This window comes from Filicampus tigris, chromosome 6 (assembly GCF_054856515.1).
Source record: "Filicampus tigris isolate MCC_2025a chromosome 6, RoL_Ftig_1.0, whole genome shotgun sequence".
Taxonomy (NCBI): Eukaryota; Metazoa; Chordata; class Actinopteri; order Syngnathiformes; family Syngnathidae; genus Filicampus; species Filicampus tigris.
The window spans coordinates 2,151,473-2,166,607 of NC_141222.1; the positions used below are offsets into that span (position 1 = coordinate 2,151,473).

The 15,135-nt window shown below is 39.6% G+C and overlaps 1 protein-coding gene across 7 annotated transcripts in view; it reads right to left on the bottom strand.

Annotated features, from left to right (window-relative positions):
• The window catches only part of tenm3 (teneurin transmembrane protein 3), a 390,360-nt gene that overhangs the window by 96,591 nt on the left and 278,634 nt on the right, over positions 1-15,135 (bottom strand). For all 7 annotated transcript variants that reach the window (XM_086034264.1, XM_086034268.1, XM_086034265.1 and 4 more), the window contains 5 exons: positions 14,933-15,052; positions 13,648-13,780; positions 13,050-13,178; positions 3,537-3,668; positions 3,327-3,462 (listed from right to left, as the gene is read on the bottom strand). In XM_086034264.1, the coding sequence (XP_085890390.1) occupies positions 3,327-3,462; positions 3,537-3,668; positions 13,050-13,178; positions 13,648-13,780; positions 14,933-15,052 (650 nt within the window). The remainder of the gene's footprint in view (positions 1-3,326; positions 3,463-3,536; positions 3,669-13,049; positions 13,179-13,647; positions 13,781-14,932; positions 15,053-15,135) is intronic.

The following is a 15,135-nucleotide window of genomic DNA, read 5'->3' on the forward strand; positions in this document are numbered from 1 at the left end:
ATCCTACATCAAATACATCAGTATCGTAATTAAGATGTCTCTTAACACTATATAATATCCATCTTTGTAATGCTGAATGATTTTAGAGTTTTATACTCATTTACTCATAATAGTAATTAAAATGCATTATGTATTCTCAATAGGAAAAATTAATAGCCCTGTTTTTGTGTGACTTGCATATAAATGCAGTAAATGCAACTATAATTAGTGAATATGGTCAGAAAAAAACATCAACATCTTAAACTGATGTGTAATCTTTCTGCATTAGTAGATACCTACAGACATACCGATAGACAGCAATATAGCCCCCCGATTTGCTGCTATCCTTTATTATCAGGGAGAATAATATGAAATGAATAAAGATTCAAAACATATCGATTAAGTGTAAATGCCTTGAAATTCAGGTCAAAAACGTTGTTCTTTTCCCTTATGTATGATTAATGTCAGGCGGCACGGTGGTCGACTAGATAGCACGTCCGCCTCACAATTCAGAGGTCATGGGTTTGATCCCGGCTCCGGCCTACCTGTGTGGAGTTTGCATGTTCTCCCTCTGCCTGCGTGGATTTTCTCCGGGTACTCCGGTTTCCTCCCACATTCCAAAAACATGCTTGGTAGGTTGATTGGACACTCTAAATTGCCCCTAGGTGTGATTGTGAGTGCGGGTGTTTGTCTCTGTGTGCCCTGCGATTGGCTGGCAACCAATTCAGGGTGTCCCCCGCCTACTGCACGAAGACAGCTGGGATAGGCTCCAGCATGCCCGCGACCCCTTGTGAGGATGTGTGTTTCTAGAGAGGAAAATTGTGTTTCAGTATGCAAAGCTTCAATTTAAGTATAAAATGTTAATTATTTAAAAACATAAACCAATTTACCCAAAAACTTTGTTATTCAAGGGATTTTACAGTATGTGTTTTCACGTGTGAGCATAAATTTGACAGGAATTACAAGAAAGTCATATGTGCTGTTTATGTTAAATGAAATAAGCCACGCAATTGAATGTGCTAACTTGCTGGAGGGCATGGCAGCAGCATATTTTTTTTTTTTTTGCTAGACTCATAAAGTTGTCTGAAGGTTAAAAGGCCCATAATGTTACAGCCATTTCCCTGGCTGTGTGCTGCTATACTGCATATTGTCACTGTATATCATGAACCTTGTGTGCAGAAAATAAAACTGTACAAGTAGTGCAAACAATCCCCAATCGTAACCTTAGCTTTTGTGCTAAAGGTGATAGTTGCAGAGGTAGTCAAAAATTTTTAGAGCAATGACAGAGGTGCGTAATATTTTCCACCATATTTTAAGCAATTTTCCCACCAAATATATATTTTTAAGTGGCACTTGGTCGGGCTGAACATTGACACTTATATAATAGGCCTTCATGTAAAAATTACATCAGCTAAACTTAAACTAAACTAAACTAAAATTCACCCCCCTAAAACCATCTGTCGTGATTCAAGGGCTTTTTTGGGATGAGATTTATGACAAATTGGCACGCCCCCTTTTGGAGCTCGGCTTTTTATCGTCTCAGTTCACGTCACAGCCGGGAGGCAAGCATTGTAATATTGATTGGTTTGTCACGTTATGTTTGACACGGTGACCAATTGCCACCGAAATTCAAATGCACATTACTACTCTTGTCGGCAGCCAAGCATGGATTTTGCCCCCCACTCCTAACAGTAGCCGCTGTGGTGGTGTTAAAAACAACAGCATTGCTCAAGGAAGCAATTAGCTTTCGGCCGCTAAACAGATGAGGTTAGTAGAACAAAATCAGCTTCCTATTGTCCTCGGTTGCCGTGCCTTGGTAATATTTCAAAGTTCGACTGAAAAATCCAGCAGGCCCGCGCATGACCTTAATGATGATAGGCAGTGCGGAAAATGAATGGATGGATGGATGGACAGACTTTGAAAAATTCAGAGCACGAAAGCTCTCGCAACAGCCAAGTGTGGCCGTGTTGGACATGTCATTTTCAGATGATTAGTTCAGGCGTACTCCTTGAGTGGCCTTGGTAAAAAAAAATACCTCAAATACGTCAACTAACGCTCATGGATTCAAATATAATACCTACAGACAATTAACCTCACAAAATGCCTCTCAGAACGCATTGTGTTTGCCTGTCTTGGTGACTTAATAAAGGAAAACAGACAAGACATGACAGAAATGGCACGCATGCTGCTCATTTCCTTATTCTCCTTTAAGTCACCATGGAAAGGCTAATCGTTTTGTGATGATTTCAGAGGTTGACGTGTCCACAGGCATTTTGGGGCCGGTTGGTCCCCGTTATTTTGACATTATTAGAGGCGTATTTACAATGACTTTGAATGGACAAATTGTGATCAGTCCCTAGCGTGACTCCCATCAAGACATGGAGGGAGGGGAGGGGGGCGTGGCCATATTCCTCATTGCTTGTGGGCTTTTTTAAGGTTGTTAGTTTTGTTTTGATTCCCTCAAAACAAATTGGTAAAATTGAAAATCATTTTCCTGATAGAAAAATACAAAAATTGAGCTTGTTACTGAAAAATGAAAAATTATTTTTGAGCTAGTCAATCCCTCAATCCAATATAGGTTATTTGATCTACTCATTTTAATAATATACATATGTGATTCTTGGGCACAAAGCTGTGTGTACAGTGTATATGAACCCATTTGGACCTGATGATATGCGGTAGAGTCAAGAGAAGTCTTCTAGATATACAAAGCATTTTCAGCCCGCATATCTGACCACCTAACTCAACTGCCTCTGGGTGGATAGATAGGTGGGGCACATTTTTACACATGTTGATTATAATGACAAACATTTGATTTTTGCACATTTGGTCCTGACTCATAATATCTCACATACACTTTTGCTTTCTTTGGTTTTCTTTTTCAGCCTGTGACAAACATGGTGGAGCATTTATCTTAATGAGGCCAACACATTGAGACACTACCCTGACCACCAATACCCAAAGCGATGTCAACACGTGGGAATTTATAAAACAAACAGTTGTCTACAAAATGCTAGGAGTGTCCAAAGTTACAAGATTTCTTAATAGTTGAATATGTGCCTGTAAATTGAGTTGACATCTGTAGTGTTTGCAGGCTCTTAGCGCACCTTAATGTTACTGTTACCAAAATTAATGGACTATAAAACACACCTGATTAAAAAACGCAACAGCTAAATATAGCCATAAAAACAAATTTGTACATATATTGGCCGCTTTGTATTAATAGCTGCGGATCTCCATGTAATCAAGGGACCACTCAGAGTGTGGGTGTTGGCTAGTTGCCAATTCCATGATCAAGGCACTCTAAGGATGAAGCAAAAAACTAAAACGTGTATCAATAAACTTACCAACTGCCTCTGATAGTCCATAAACACGTTGGCCATAAGCATCTGTCTTGTCCCAAATGAAGGTGTAAGAAAGATTTGGCTGAGCTGGGAACCATTTTTGGAAGAGACGCCCCACCACGGCCACCATCAAATGTACCTAGAGAAAGGAATAGGTCATTTATGTTTTAACATAACATGACATAGCTTCATTAATTTTATTTCATATATCACCTTCATCAGGTTAAAAGGTATTGATGACTGTGTCATGGTGACTTTGAGGACTGGCTTATATCCTGCAGCTCTTGAACTCAGGTAGATCAGGTTGAGATAACTTCCAGGGATTGTGGTTTCTTCTTGTAAAACCTGTCGATTAAAGTACAAGAAACAAGATTAGCACTATGCATGAATAGGAGGGACTCTAAATTGTGGGTAAAAAATGGACCGATCCAAAACTTGGGTCATTTTGACCAAATGAGCCGGTCAAATTGACCCATGTACATTTGTTTGTACAGTTCAACTATGACCTTATCATGAGTCTGATTATGATGGCTGTGTATAAGAAGTTAAAATACCTTCACTCATTATGCACGCTGCAATTAGCTAGCGACCAGCCCAGGGTCTACCCCACCTCTTGCCCAAAGTCAGGTGGGATAGGCTCAAGATCACCCAGGACTCGAATGAGGATACACAATACAGAAAATGAATGGATGGATGGATGGATGGATGATCTCAATTCTAATCAGACAATGAGTGGAGTTGACTCAAGACTAGAAGAATAATACTTGATGATCTGCTATGGATTTAAAATAGTGAGAGGTAGCCACGTTTGGTTAATTTTTGGTTGAAAACACGGTCAAATCTGTTTGGTAATGAAATCTGGCTGCACTTGAAACATCCTTTCAAGTAATGTCTCCTAAACAGCAGGGGAGAGTCCTCACCTGTGCTACATCTTTGAACGCATGTTCAAATACATACTGTATTTTATCAGGTGCACCTGCAGGTGGAGGACAAGCAGGGGGGCTGCTTTGATTTAGATCATGACACACACAGCATACCAAACCCTCGTTGACCTGTTGATGTTCACAGTGACTTTCATATCCATTAGTTTTGCTACATTTTCATTGCACACCGACTTGTGACTTCTTCCATTTTTTACTCAATGCTCTAAAAGATGCAGGCTATGCAAAATGATATGTGTTTAGTGTGAATGTGCGTATTAGCATATGTTTAAGCATTAAATTAACTCTTTTACTGCATGCGTGGGTTTTATTGACAGTAACACCAACTGCATGAGTTGAACGTGACCTTGTGTTGAACCTGAAGGGTGTAAGCAGTTGGGTCGGGTGCCTCTACTCAACTGGCAGGTAAATGATCTCGTTTCCCTACCGGTTGAGCAGAAGCACTTGTGGCTAAAGCCAAACTGTGGCAGGGATTTGTCTTTTGGGACCTGGATTTGCCACCTCTTGTTGGCAGCCAGAGTAAAAAGGAGCAAATAGGGATCTTAATACAAGTGGGACAAATCAGAGCTGTTGGAGAGTCAGGGCAACAATCTAACAATGCCACTGAGAAAGTGAGGAACAATTAAAAAAATACATGCAGTAAACAGCAGCAGCACAACTGAAAAGGCTTTGAAATGGAGGGTCACTGTTTGAGCCTCGCTGGGAAATTCGGGAATTTGTCTGATGTCACACATACTGTACGTTGCCAGATTAAAAACATCAGCCAGAATGAGACATGCTAACAACAATGCAGTAGGATTATGGTGCTTTTCATCATTTGAACTGTGTCACATTGTCATTTAAAAGATTAATTCGCTACACATTTATTATGGTCAATTTTATCATCTTTTGATTGTCTTGCTCACACTATCACCAGCGAGCACTTTCTATTTAGAGAAGGCAGCGCTTCTTCAGAGTAGAAGCGCCTGCTTCTGGCATTTGTGATGGGGTGAATGTATTGTATGTGAAGGTGGAATTTTCCACCTTGCGACCGCATGTGTGGATGGCTCGTTTGACATGACTACACTGACATTAACAGTTTGCTGCTTAATTAAAGAGACACTACAATTCAATAAATAACATATACACTGCACATAGTATTTTCGGACTATTTTCGGGCTTCTATTATATTCTATCATGTCAATTATTTGTGATTGGATGATCGAGGATGCAGAATTTCATATGCAATGAATTTTCGCGGCGCGAGACAAAGCAAAGCATAGATCTATACCCTGCGATTGGCTGGCAAGCAGCTAGACTCCAGCACGCCCGCAACCCTTGTGAGGATGAGCGGTTCAGATGACAGATGACTGGATATACAGTATTCTATCTATCTATCTATCTATCTATCTATCTATCTATCTATCCATCCATCCATCCATCCATCCATCCATCCATCCATCCATCCATCCATCCATCCATCCATCCATCCATCCATCCATCCATCCATCCATCCATCCATCCATCCATCCATCCATCTATCTATCTATCTATCTATCTATCTATCTATCTATCCATCCATCCATCCATCCATCTATCTACAGTGGTACCTCTACTTACAATATTAATTGGTTCTGGAAGAAATTTCTTAAGTAGAACATTTTGTACGTAGAGACGTGTTTTCCATGTAAATGCCCTAATATGTTCCAAGCCGGTTTCCCCCGGTTTCCTCCCACATTATCTTATTCCAAAAACATGCATGGTAAGTTGATTGGACACTCTAAATTGCCCGTAAATGTGATTGTGAGTGCGGATGTTTGTTTGTCAGAATGTTTCAGAAATCGTAATTTTGACTTTAACACGAATATTGACTTCATGTAAACGTAGTCACTATGGTGCTGGGGACAAAATGGAGGAGGCACGGGCGTCGTAAAGTAGAAACGTCATAGGTCGCATACGTCCTAATTTGAGGACTTCCTGTATATGTAATATTAATGCTTCAAAGAATAAATCACTCAGAATTATTTACTTTATTATTATTTACTTATTACTTAACAATGACCTTACAATAATGCATATTGCACATACCTGCGCACACGTATTTTAAAATAAATGCAGGACTCTATTTGAGTGTGAATGGTCATTTTCATGTGACGGCATTCTCAAGGCCCCAAATGTAAGATGAAAAATATCGCTCACCATACCTGCACTTCCAACGAGCCATGGCTGTTCCAACCAGTATTAAAGGGACGGTGGGGCCAGGATGGCCATGTTTTCACTAACAAGTTCATTTTATATATTTTTTGATCAGAAAAATGAAAAGAGTTGTCATTTTCTATTTTATCAATACATTTGGGAGTAAAAAGTGACTCCATGAATGACGCCCCTTGTTAATGAGGAGAATGGCCGCACCCCCTATCCCGGTTCGGCCAGAGTCACGGGAGTAACCGATTCCAAACTCTCCATTGGAAATCATTGTACTTTCATTGCTTATAATGTCCACAAACGGCAATCAATTGGCACCAAAATGTATGTGGACATCTCTAATAATGCCCACTTCAACATATCAAAAGGATTAACCTCTCTGCTGATTTATATGAGAATGGGGAACTCTGGAAGTGAGCAGAGCTACATAGGCTGGATCCAGTGCACAATGCTTCTTTGCTTAAAAAAAAGAAAATAATTAATTAAAAAAAAAAAAAAAATTGGAACGTAAACAGCCGAAAAAGTACACACAATGCGGCCACACTCGGTTGTGGAGTCAGCCTCGCTGGACCTTTTTGTTCGCTGAACTTTGACGCTTGTTCGATGAGGGCTTAACTCTCTGGCGGCTCTCTGTCTGACAACGCACGTGACTGCTTGGGAGGCAGCCCCGCGACTTAAAGATCGGCGCAGGCTGGACACGGAGTAAGGAGCTAATGTTGTTGTGCTAACACCTTTTGTTTTAACGACCTGAAGCTAGTTGTTGCTATTAGCCGTCCCATTATCCTACCTTTGGGCAGGGAGGGAAGTTGACACGAGTTTAGCGTCGCTGAATGTCCGAAGTATAACCAGTAGGGGTTCGTGTGCGCATTAATGCTCTTGTCCGCTTCAGCTTGTGAAAGTGGAGGAGCAATCGCCACGGTATTTTTGATTTTGTGGAGGTGAACATGGTGAGATATCTTTTTATGTCAATAAATCCAAACTATTGTGCAGAACACTTTTACACTTTCACAGGTTGAAGTAGACAAGAGTAGTAATGTGCATTTGGTAGCGATCGGTCACCGTTTTAGACAACAGAACTGACAAAGTGAGCAATATTACCACGCTTGGCTTCCTCCAGTGACGTGGACAGCTGAGACCGAAAACATAAACCATGCCCCAAAAAGGGTAAGGAAATTTGCCGTAAACCTAATCACAAAAAACACCCTTAAATCACTACAGTCTTTTGAGGGGGGCATTTTAGTACAGTAAGTATTCTCTAGTAAGGAATCATATTTGCATTGTCCAATCTTTCATTATAACGGAATTTCCTTATGTGGGAAACGACGACGGTACATGTCCTGTATAAATGTGCAAGTACTGTATATTAACAAAATACATGTGTAACAAGTTAACAACACAAGTAATATAGTAATAATAAAAATTGTATTAAACAAAAACTGAAAAAATACAGTACAGTATAACAAAAATGGTCCAAATACTGTTGAAAAAAATACTGTAACACCAATGCAGTACAGTACTGTACTTAACTAGAGTAAACTGTACTGTATTTTAATTTTGACTTTTCTCAGACTTAGGAAAAAAATAGTCTATTTTGAGTTGTTGTGTTGGCTTCATTCTTTTCTGTATGAAAATGTTTGTCTGCGTATCATACAATTTTGTTGCTAATTGCAAGTAACTGTCCCTTTGATCATCACTGATGTCTGGTGATTCTTGTGCATACAAAAGGACATGTTCATATATTTACGCCACTGTACTTCGTCCGTCGAGCTGCAAGCAATTTCCTTTGAGCAGGCAAACTGCTGGAATCGTACTAAGCCAGAATCGATTCCTTGTTTTTAAAAGTCTCGTAGATTTGAGTTTTTCCGACTCCAAGTGTCTCCTGGATGTTTTTTACTTTGTGTCCAGCTTCGCTTAATGCTTTGCACTCTTTCTTCCACGGTCATTACCGTTCTTCTTCGTTTGGACGCCATGAGCTACAGACGAAAATGTAAATTAATACATTATAAATCTTTTGCAATTTCAGCAAAACGCATGCCAAAGAATTAACTTACATGTCGCCATTCTGGATCCGATGATGGCGGAGCGGTCAAAGTTTTTCCATAGTATCGAGTGGGAACTGCTTGAGTTTGCGCGACTGCGGGCTTCGGTATTGGTTCCAGGTTCCGGATACCGGAACTTCCGTTGTCAGGAATCGATCGTTAATGCAATATAGGAGTAGAAAATTTAATGCATACGTTGTTTTTCCGGGTGAGGGAATTTCCGTTTGACAGAGGTTCGTTGGTGGGAATACTTACTGTACTAATGTCATTTTTACATGCAAACCTATTATATAAGTGCCAATGTTAAGATCACCCAAGTGTCCCTTTGATGACTTGATGACTGGAATGACTCAGTCTTTGCGATCCATCCATCCATTTTCTGAAGCACTTAACCTCGCCAGGGTCATAAGCGCGCAATACAGTCATCGTTTGTTGTAGTCTGCGCAATACTGGACATCATAAGCTGACAATGCAAAGTTCACTTTGTGCTGCGGTTAGCCTCAAGCACAGTTGCATTGAAGCATGGAGAATCTGAGCAGGTAGCCAGGTTTAACTGATGAATACAATTTCACAATATCGAACATAACTAATTCTTGTTCCAAATCACCCATAGAAGCTCGACAGCAGAGACTTGCGTAGATATCATAGCTCCGTAGTCTCGCTTTTGTTTATATGACCTCTGCCACTTAAAATAGTCTGCCAGACCCGGCAGCAATCTTCACACTATCTTCTCCGGGAAAGTGCTCTTCAACTCGTCAATTTGTATTGTACCGGTAATCCAATAACGATTAAGGCCACACAATTATAATATCCAGCAGCGAAAGTATAAGTACAGGAAGTCCTCGGGTTATGACGTACTCGACCTACGGCGTTTCGACTTTACGACGCCCGTGCCTCTTCCGCCATTTTGTCCCCAGCACCATTGTGTTTCTGCTTAGCTAGTGCCATAGTGCTTGTGTGCCGGGAGTATCCTTCTCTCTCTATCCCTCAGCAGTAATAGTTAGTACAGCATTTTTATTTTAATGTATTTTAGTTTTTTATATAAAGTATTTTGACATAAATTTGAACTTTAACGATAAAATCCGACTTAACGCAGAAATGTGGGTTACATCGCCAGTGTAGGAACGGAACTCGTTTGTAAATCGAGGACTTCCTATACAGTTAAGAAGGAAAAGGCACAGCTCGGTTGTCCTCAGTCTCCTGCTTCTGACCCCTCCAGCGGCCCGGCTGCCTGAAGCCTCCACCCCCGAGGTGGACCCACCATCATCATGGTACCGCCGAGGGAGCCTCGGCTACAGCTCTCATTCAAGCGCTCTCAATACACGCGCTCATGATTTTTTTTTTTTTTTTAATTAAGCTTCAATATTTATTAAAAAAATGCATATATGTTTTTTTAGCGTCAAGAAGACTTCAGCTCTCGACTTTGGCTGGTTGTAATGTACAACCTATAATTATTTTCAATGGCCACATTGTGAAATCATCTTCTTTAGCTCCTTCACAGGAGGAGTGGTTGTTTTGATCATGTGGGCTTGGCATGCTAGATTCAAACTCTGATGGATACAAGACCGGGAGTGCATTCTGGAATGGACTGCTTTGCTAATATCGGAGGTTTTGGATGTAGACCGATACAATCCGATATTGTTTTTTTGGGGGGGCTGATATTGACCCGATATCCGATACAAATATCGGATCGGGACACCTCTAATATTTTTTTTATGATCTTTACTGTCATTGATTATGGTTATCATTACATCATTCAAGTAGAATGTTATGTTGTGGCATTTGAGTTGAAGGGCCTAAGTGAAAGTTGTTTTCAATCCTTCACTGCACCCCTACATGCTCACAATCTGGCCATTGGTGTATAGCTAAAACATGTGTGGACCTCACCATCATCAAAGTTGCCCTTCCTTGATCTATTTTGATTACATCTGTTTCTACTGCACTACTGCCTTTTCATTTGCCACACATTTGGTGTGTATTGCCGATCCATTACATCCCGTTCTAGACAGGCCTTTTCATCATCCTCTTCTCCTCTAATTGATCTAGGTCCACCAAAGCTAAGCAGCAGGTTTCCATGTGCTTTTGATCAACAATCTTTTCATACATTTTTCCATTTCATTTCAAGTTCATTCTGCTCCAACTTCACACAGGCACTGATATAAGCCCATGCATGTCAAATACAAATGATTATAGAGCTTTAGATGGCCTTTGCATGTTTTTCCTGTGCTTGCTTGCATGGTTTTGTCTGGGTACCTAGGCTATCTCCAACATTCCAAAAACATGGACGCTAAATGAGGGGTGCTCAAGTCCGGTCCTCAAGAGCCCCTTTCTAGCCTGTTTTCCCATATCTCCCTACCTGCAAAACACCTACTGTATTTTCCAGACTATAAGTTGAACTTTTTTTTATAGTTTGGCCGGGGGTGCGACTTATACTCTGGAGCGACTTATGTGTGAAATTATTAACACATTACTGTCATGGATTGTTAGTGCTGACTTGTGACTTATGTTTTGCCTCCCTCTGCGGGCGCTTTGGCGCTAAAGCGCCTGCAGAGGGAGACAAAACATCATAAATACAAGTCAGCACTAACAAGCCATGACAATTACTTCTATATCATTTCACATGTTATTGTAACCAACATAAAGAAACATAAGGTACATCCTAAAAGCTATTAAAATGCATGAATAATTTAAGCGGTTAAAGTCTAATGTTTTGTTAAACAAACAGGCCTTGCTAGTCGAGGAAGCCAGCTTATCTAAACAGCTAAACTCCACTGACTCCAGGTGAGCAGCGAAGTTGCCTGTTTGTAATGTGAAACTGCACAAGAAACAGAAAATACTATCAATCTATGCATTACATACACATGTATTTTCATAGACATGAACAAGATGAGCCTATGGTAACGATTAGCGATCACGATTAGCATTAGCGATAGTGATTAGTATGTTGAGTCAACAACTTACAATCATCCAAAATTCAGCTCGTATATAAATGTCATTACACACAATTGTCTAAGTTAATTTCAGACGATGGTTGAACAAGAATAAACCACAAACAGGCAGACATGCTAACGATTAGCAACCGCAATTAGCATTAGCGATAGCGATTAGTATGTTCAGTCAACAACACAGTACAATCAGCCACAATTCAGCTCCTATATATATGTTTCATGGTCATTGCCGGTACACACAATTGCCTAAGTTACTTACAGACGATGGTTGAATAAGAACGAACCACAAACAGGCAGTTGCCTGCCTCTGGCTGGGGTATTGCATCATGCAGCCACACACGTAAGGAGGAGCACACTCAGCAGAGAGGAGAGGAAGACATAATTACGACCGAATACATAAATACTCTTGGACACTTGGAAACATTCTACATGGTCGGGGATGAATAAAAGACTTATTTAAGCGATCTACAATTGTTTTGGTGAGTTTAAAGTTATCTTTCTGTAACTTTCTTGTATGCTACATGAAGCATTGTAGCTCGGTGGAAATTATGTGTACTAAGCGCTAATTTCCTCCAAAAATGCGATTTATAATCCAGTGCGATTTATATATGTCTTTTTCCTCTTGATTATGCATTTTACGGCTGGTGCGGCTTGTACTCCGGAGCGACTTGTAGTCCGGAAAACACGGTAATTTAAATGATCCACTCATCAGCAAGCTTTGCACAAGCCTGATAACAATCGTGATCATTTGAATCAGGTGTGATGCAGGCAGCAAGAGATGAAAAACAAACTAGAAAGGTGGTCTCTGTCCATGTATGTATGTGTTAGTGTATATGAATACTTTCCAATAAGATCAACCACTTGAAAGCCATAAATCTTCAGCTGGTGTAACCGTGTGTGCGTGTTTGTGTGTGTGCCTACCACTCCGGAACCAAGCTCGTTACATTTAACAGATCAATTAAGGAGAGTTTTTCCACCAACTTAATCTAGACAGGGAAAATGAATTCTATTTAATGCAGAAACCTTCCTATTTAATGGAGTATTACAATCGAAATGTTTGTATTTACATTTATGAATTCATATTACATGGGAGCAATGCAATGCTCATCTAGTCAAACGCAAGGTAAAACACAATGTTCCATCATTACTAGATTGTCTTTGTGTGAGAAGTGATAATTTGCTAAAAAAAAACAAAAAAAAGCTGCTCTGAATAGTTTTTGTTGAATGCCAGTGAAAATGCATGTAGAAATCATCTTAGTCCCTCTAAAGAGAAGGAAATCAGTAATAACGCTTATAAAAAACAACACAGATGACAGATGTCTTCAGTGAATCTTTTTCACAATAAGAACATAACCTTGAGCTGCTCTGAGCCTGTTTTTTCCTTTTTGAATATTCATTGATAAGTCAACACCATATGCTGAAAAAACAATAAATGTCATCATGTTTATGCACTGTTGGGCATGCAAGCATGATGGATGAAGCTAATTTGTTGCTCTTCATTAAGTTTTAAATTTGATCACTTTAAAATGCCAGATTTGTGCACAGAGCAAACCCAACACCATATTCTTGCCCCACATGTCCATCTAGCCTAGCCCCCTATTTAATATTTCTGACCTGAGTTTCTGGTATGATGGGGCTATCCTCAGGTGAACTTCTGTAGAACATTGATAGCGGGGATGCGACAATGACAGGACTGGGTCTGACAAAACCACTCAGGTCACAGCTGGGAATGTCATTCTCCTCCTGAAACAGAAGTTGTCAGTCAGATTTTTCCATTACCAATTGTCACTTCACTGACGATGCAAAAATGACATGATAATGACAAGGTGTAGACAGTATGAGGTGTGTCAGCAAAGTTACATGAGATTCATCTCAGAATTTCAAATCCAAATGTTCCCATTTGAAGTACAGTGATCCCCCCAAAATCTACTGTAATGCTCATCCCCAGCCTTCTCTGTCACATCTTAACGCAACACAAATGCTGTCCTATCAGGTTAAGAACAATAATACAGTTAATGCAATTGTCTTGCTGTCATGGTTTTTGCATGTGCCATTTTATTGGGCAACTTTTTCTATTAGGCTGTCCGTTGTATTGTTTGCATTATAGACAAAAAGCAGTGTACAGTGTGAATAGAAAGAATAGTTGTAAAGCTTATTTTGTACTTGGCAAGCATCTGTGCCTGAGCCAGTAATGAACACGGACACAGCTCACCTTCTTCATGGCCAGTGTGTCCATCACATAGAATACATTCCAAGGAACCCACACGGTTCGGTACTGGGTCAAGAACGGAGCACGTTCAAAACTTAATGTCAGGGATGCTCCACCATTGGCCAGTAAATCGAACCTGCAGCACATTGAATATGAATATAATTGAAATGTCAAACATTTAGGAAAAATATGTCTTTTAGCTGAGTTTGAAAATATTAAACCCTATTCAAAATATTAAAAGGTGGAGCTTTCAACTGGTTAAATATCAAAAATAGGTGAGTGATAGCATATCAAAAATAAATAAATTCTAAGGGTGGGTCAGATTTTTCATGCATTTCATTCTGTTTACACTTTGCATGCATTTCATTATAAAACCATATGATTTTGAGTGCATGTGAGTAGGGCTGAATGATCCTGAAAAATAATGTAATTGCAATCCCCCCAATCGTGCAATTTAATATGCAATTTATTTTGGGGCAAGGTCCTCTTTCCATGTTTTTTTTTTAACAAACACAAGCCATAAATAAAAATACAAGCAATAAATACAATTATTTATCTACTTTGTACTTGAAACAGTGTTGCTAACACTTGCAGTCTTTTAAGTGTTGACTACAACAGCGTCTCAAAATTCTACCATACAAGTGTGGTGTAAAATATAAATCAGAAAATCATAAACTAGATTACAACAATAGTACAAACAAATTTATGGCTTTATAACTTCAACTTTTCATGTTTCATGAAAGAACAATCTGTAAACATATAGACTACATTTCTTAAGCATTGAACTTATATTGACACTATATGAATAAACAGAGCTGGGCATTCCGTCCGAGGGATGGAATGGTCCATCCATCTGAGATGGCCCATTTTATGGACGGATGGACAGAGGACGAAAAATATTTTAAATAGGATGGACTAAGCAAGGACGAAGTGGGTTTTTGCTAAGGAAACCATAATCAAGCGATAAAAAAATTGACGGCGTCAAAAGGGGGTTGGATTAATGCCGAGAATAACGCGCTAAACTGACAGCCCTAATATATATATATATATATATATATATATATATATATATATATATATATCAAATCATACAACAATATTCTGTGGGTCTTGAAAATCAATAAAATGCTCAAAAGCAGCTGGCAAAATGGTGTGTGCTGTGCAAAAATGACTGGCAGTGAATGACTGGCAGTGAATGAGTTCAGGTATAGCTCCACTGTACATATGAAATCACTTTCATTAATTTGAAGATTAATATATGCAGTGTATTATGTGCTTATATACGTACATGCCGTCTTTGCGTGTAATAGTGTATCCATGTTCAGGGTAGTGGACAAATGACACATTGACTCCAATCAGGGGTGTTCCATCTGCTGTCAAAACTTGACCCCGGATAATTGACACCAAGCTGGAAAAGGAGAAATCAAGACATTGTTATTTGGTAAACCTGAACTTAGATTGCAAGATAAGGCTGATTTGTTAGTTTTCATA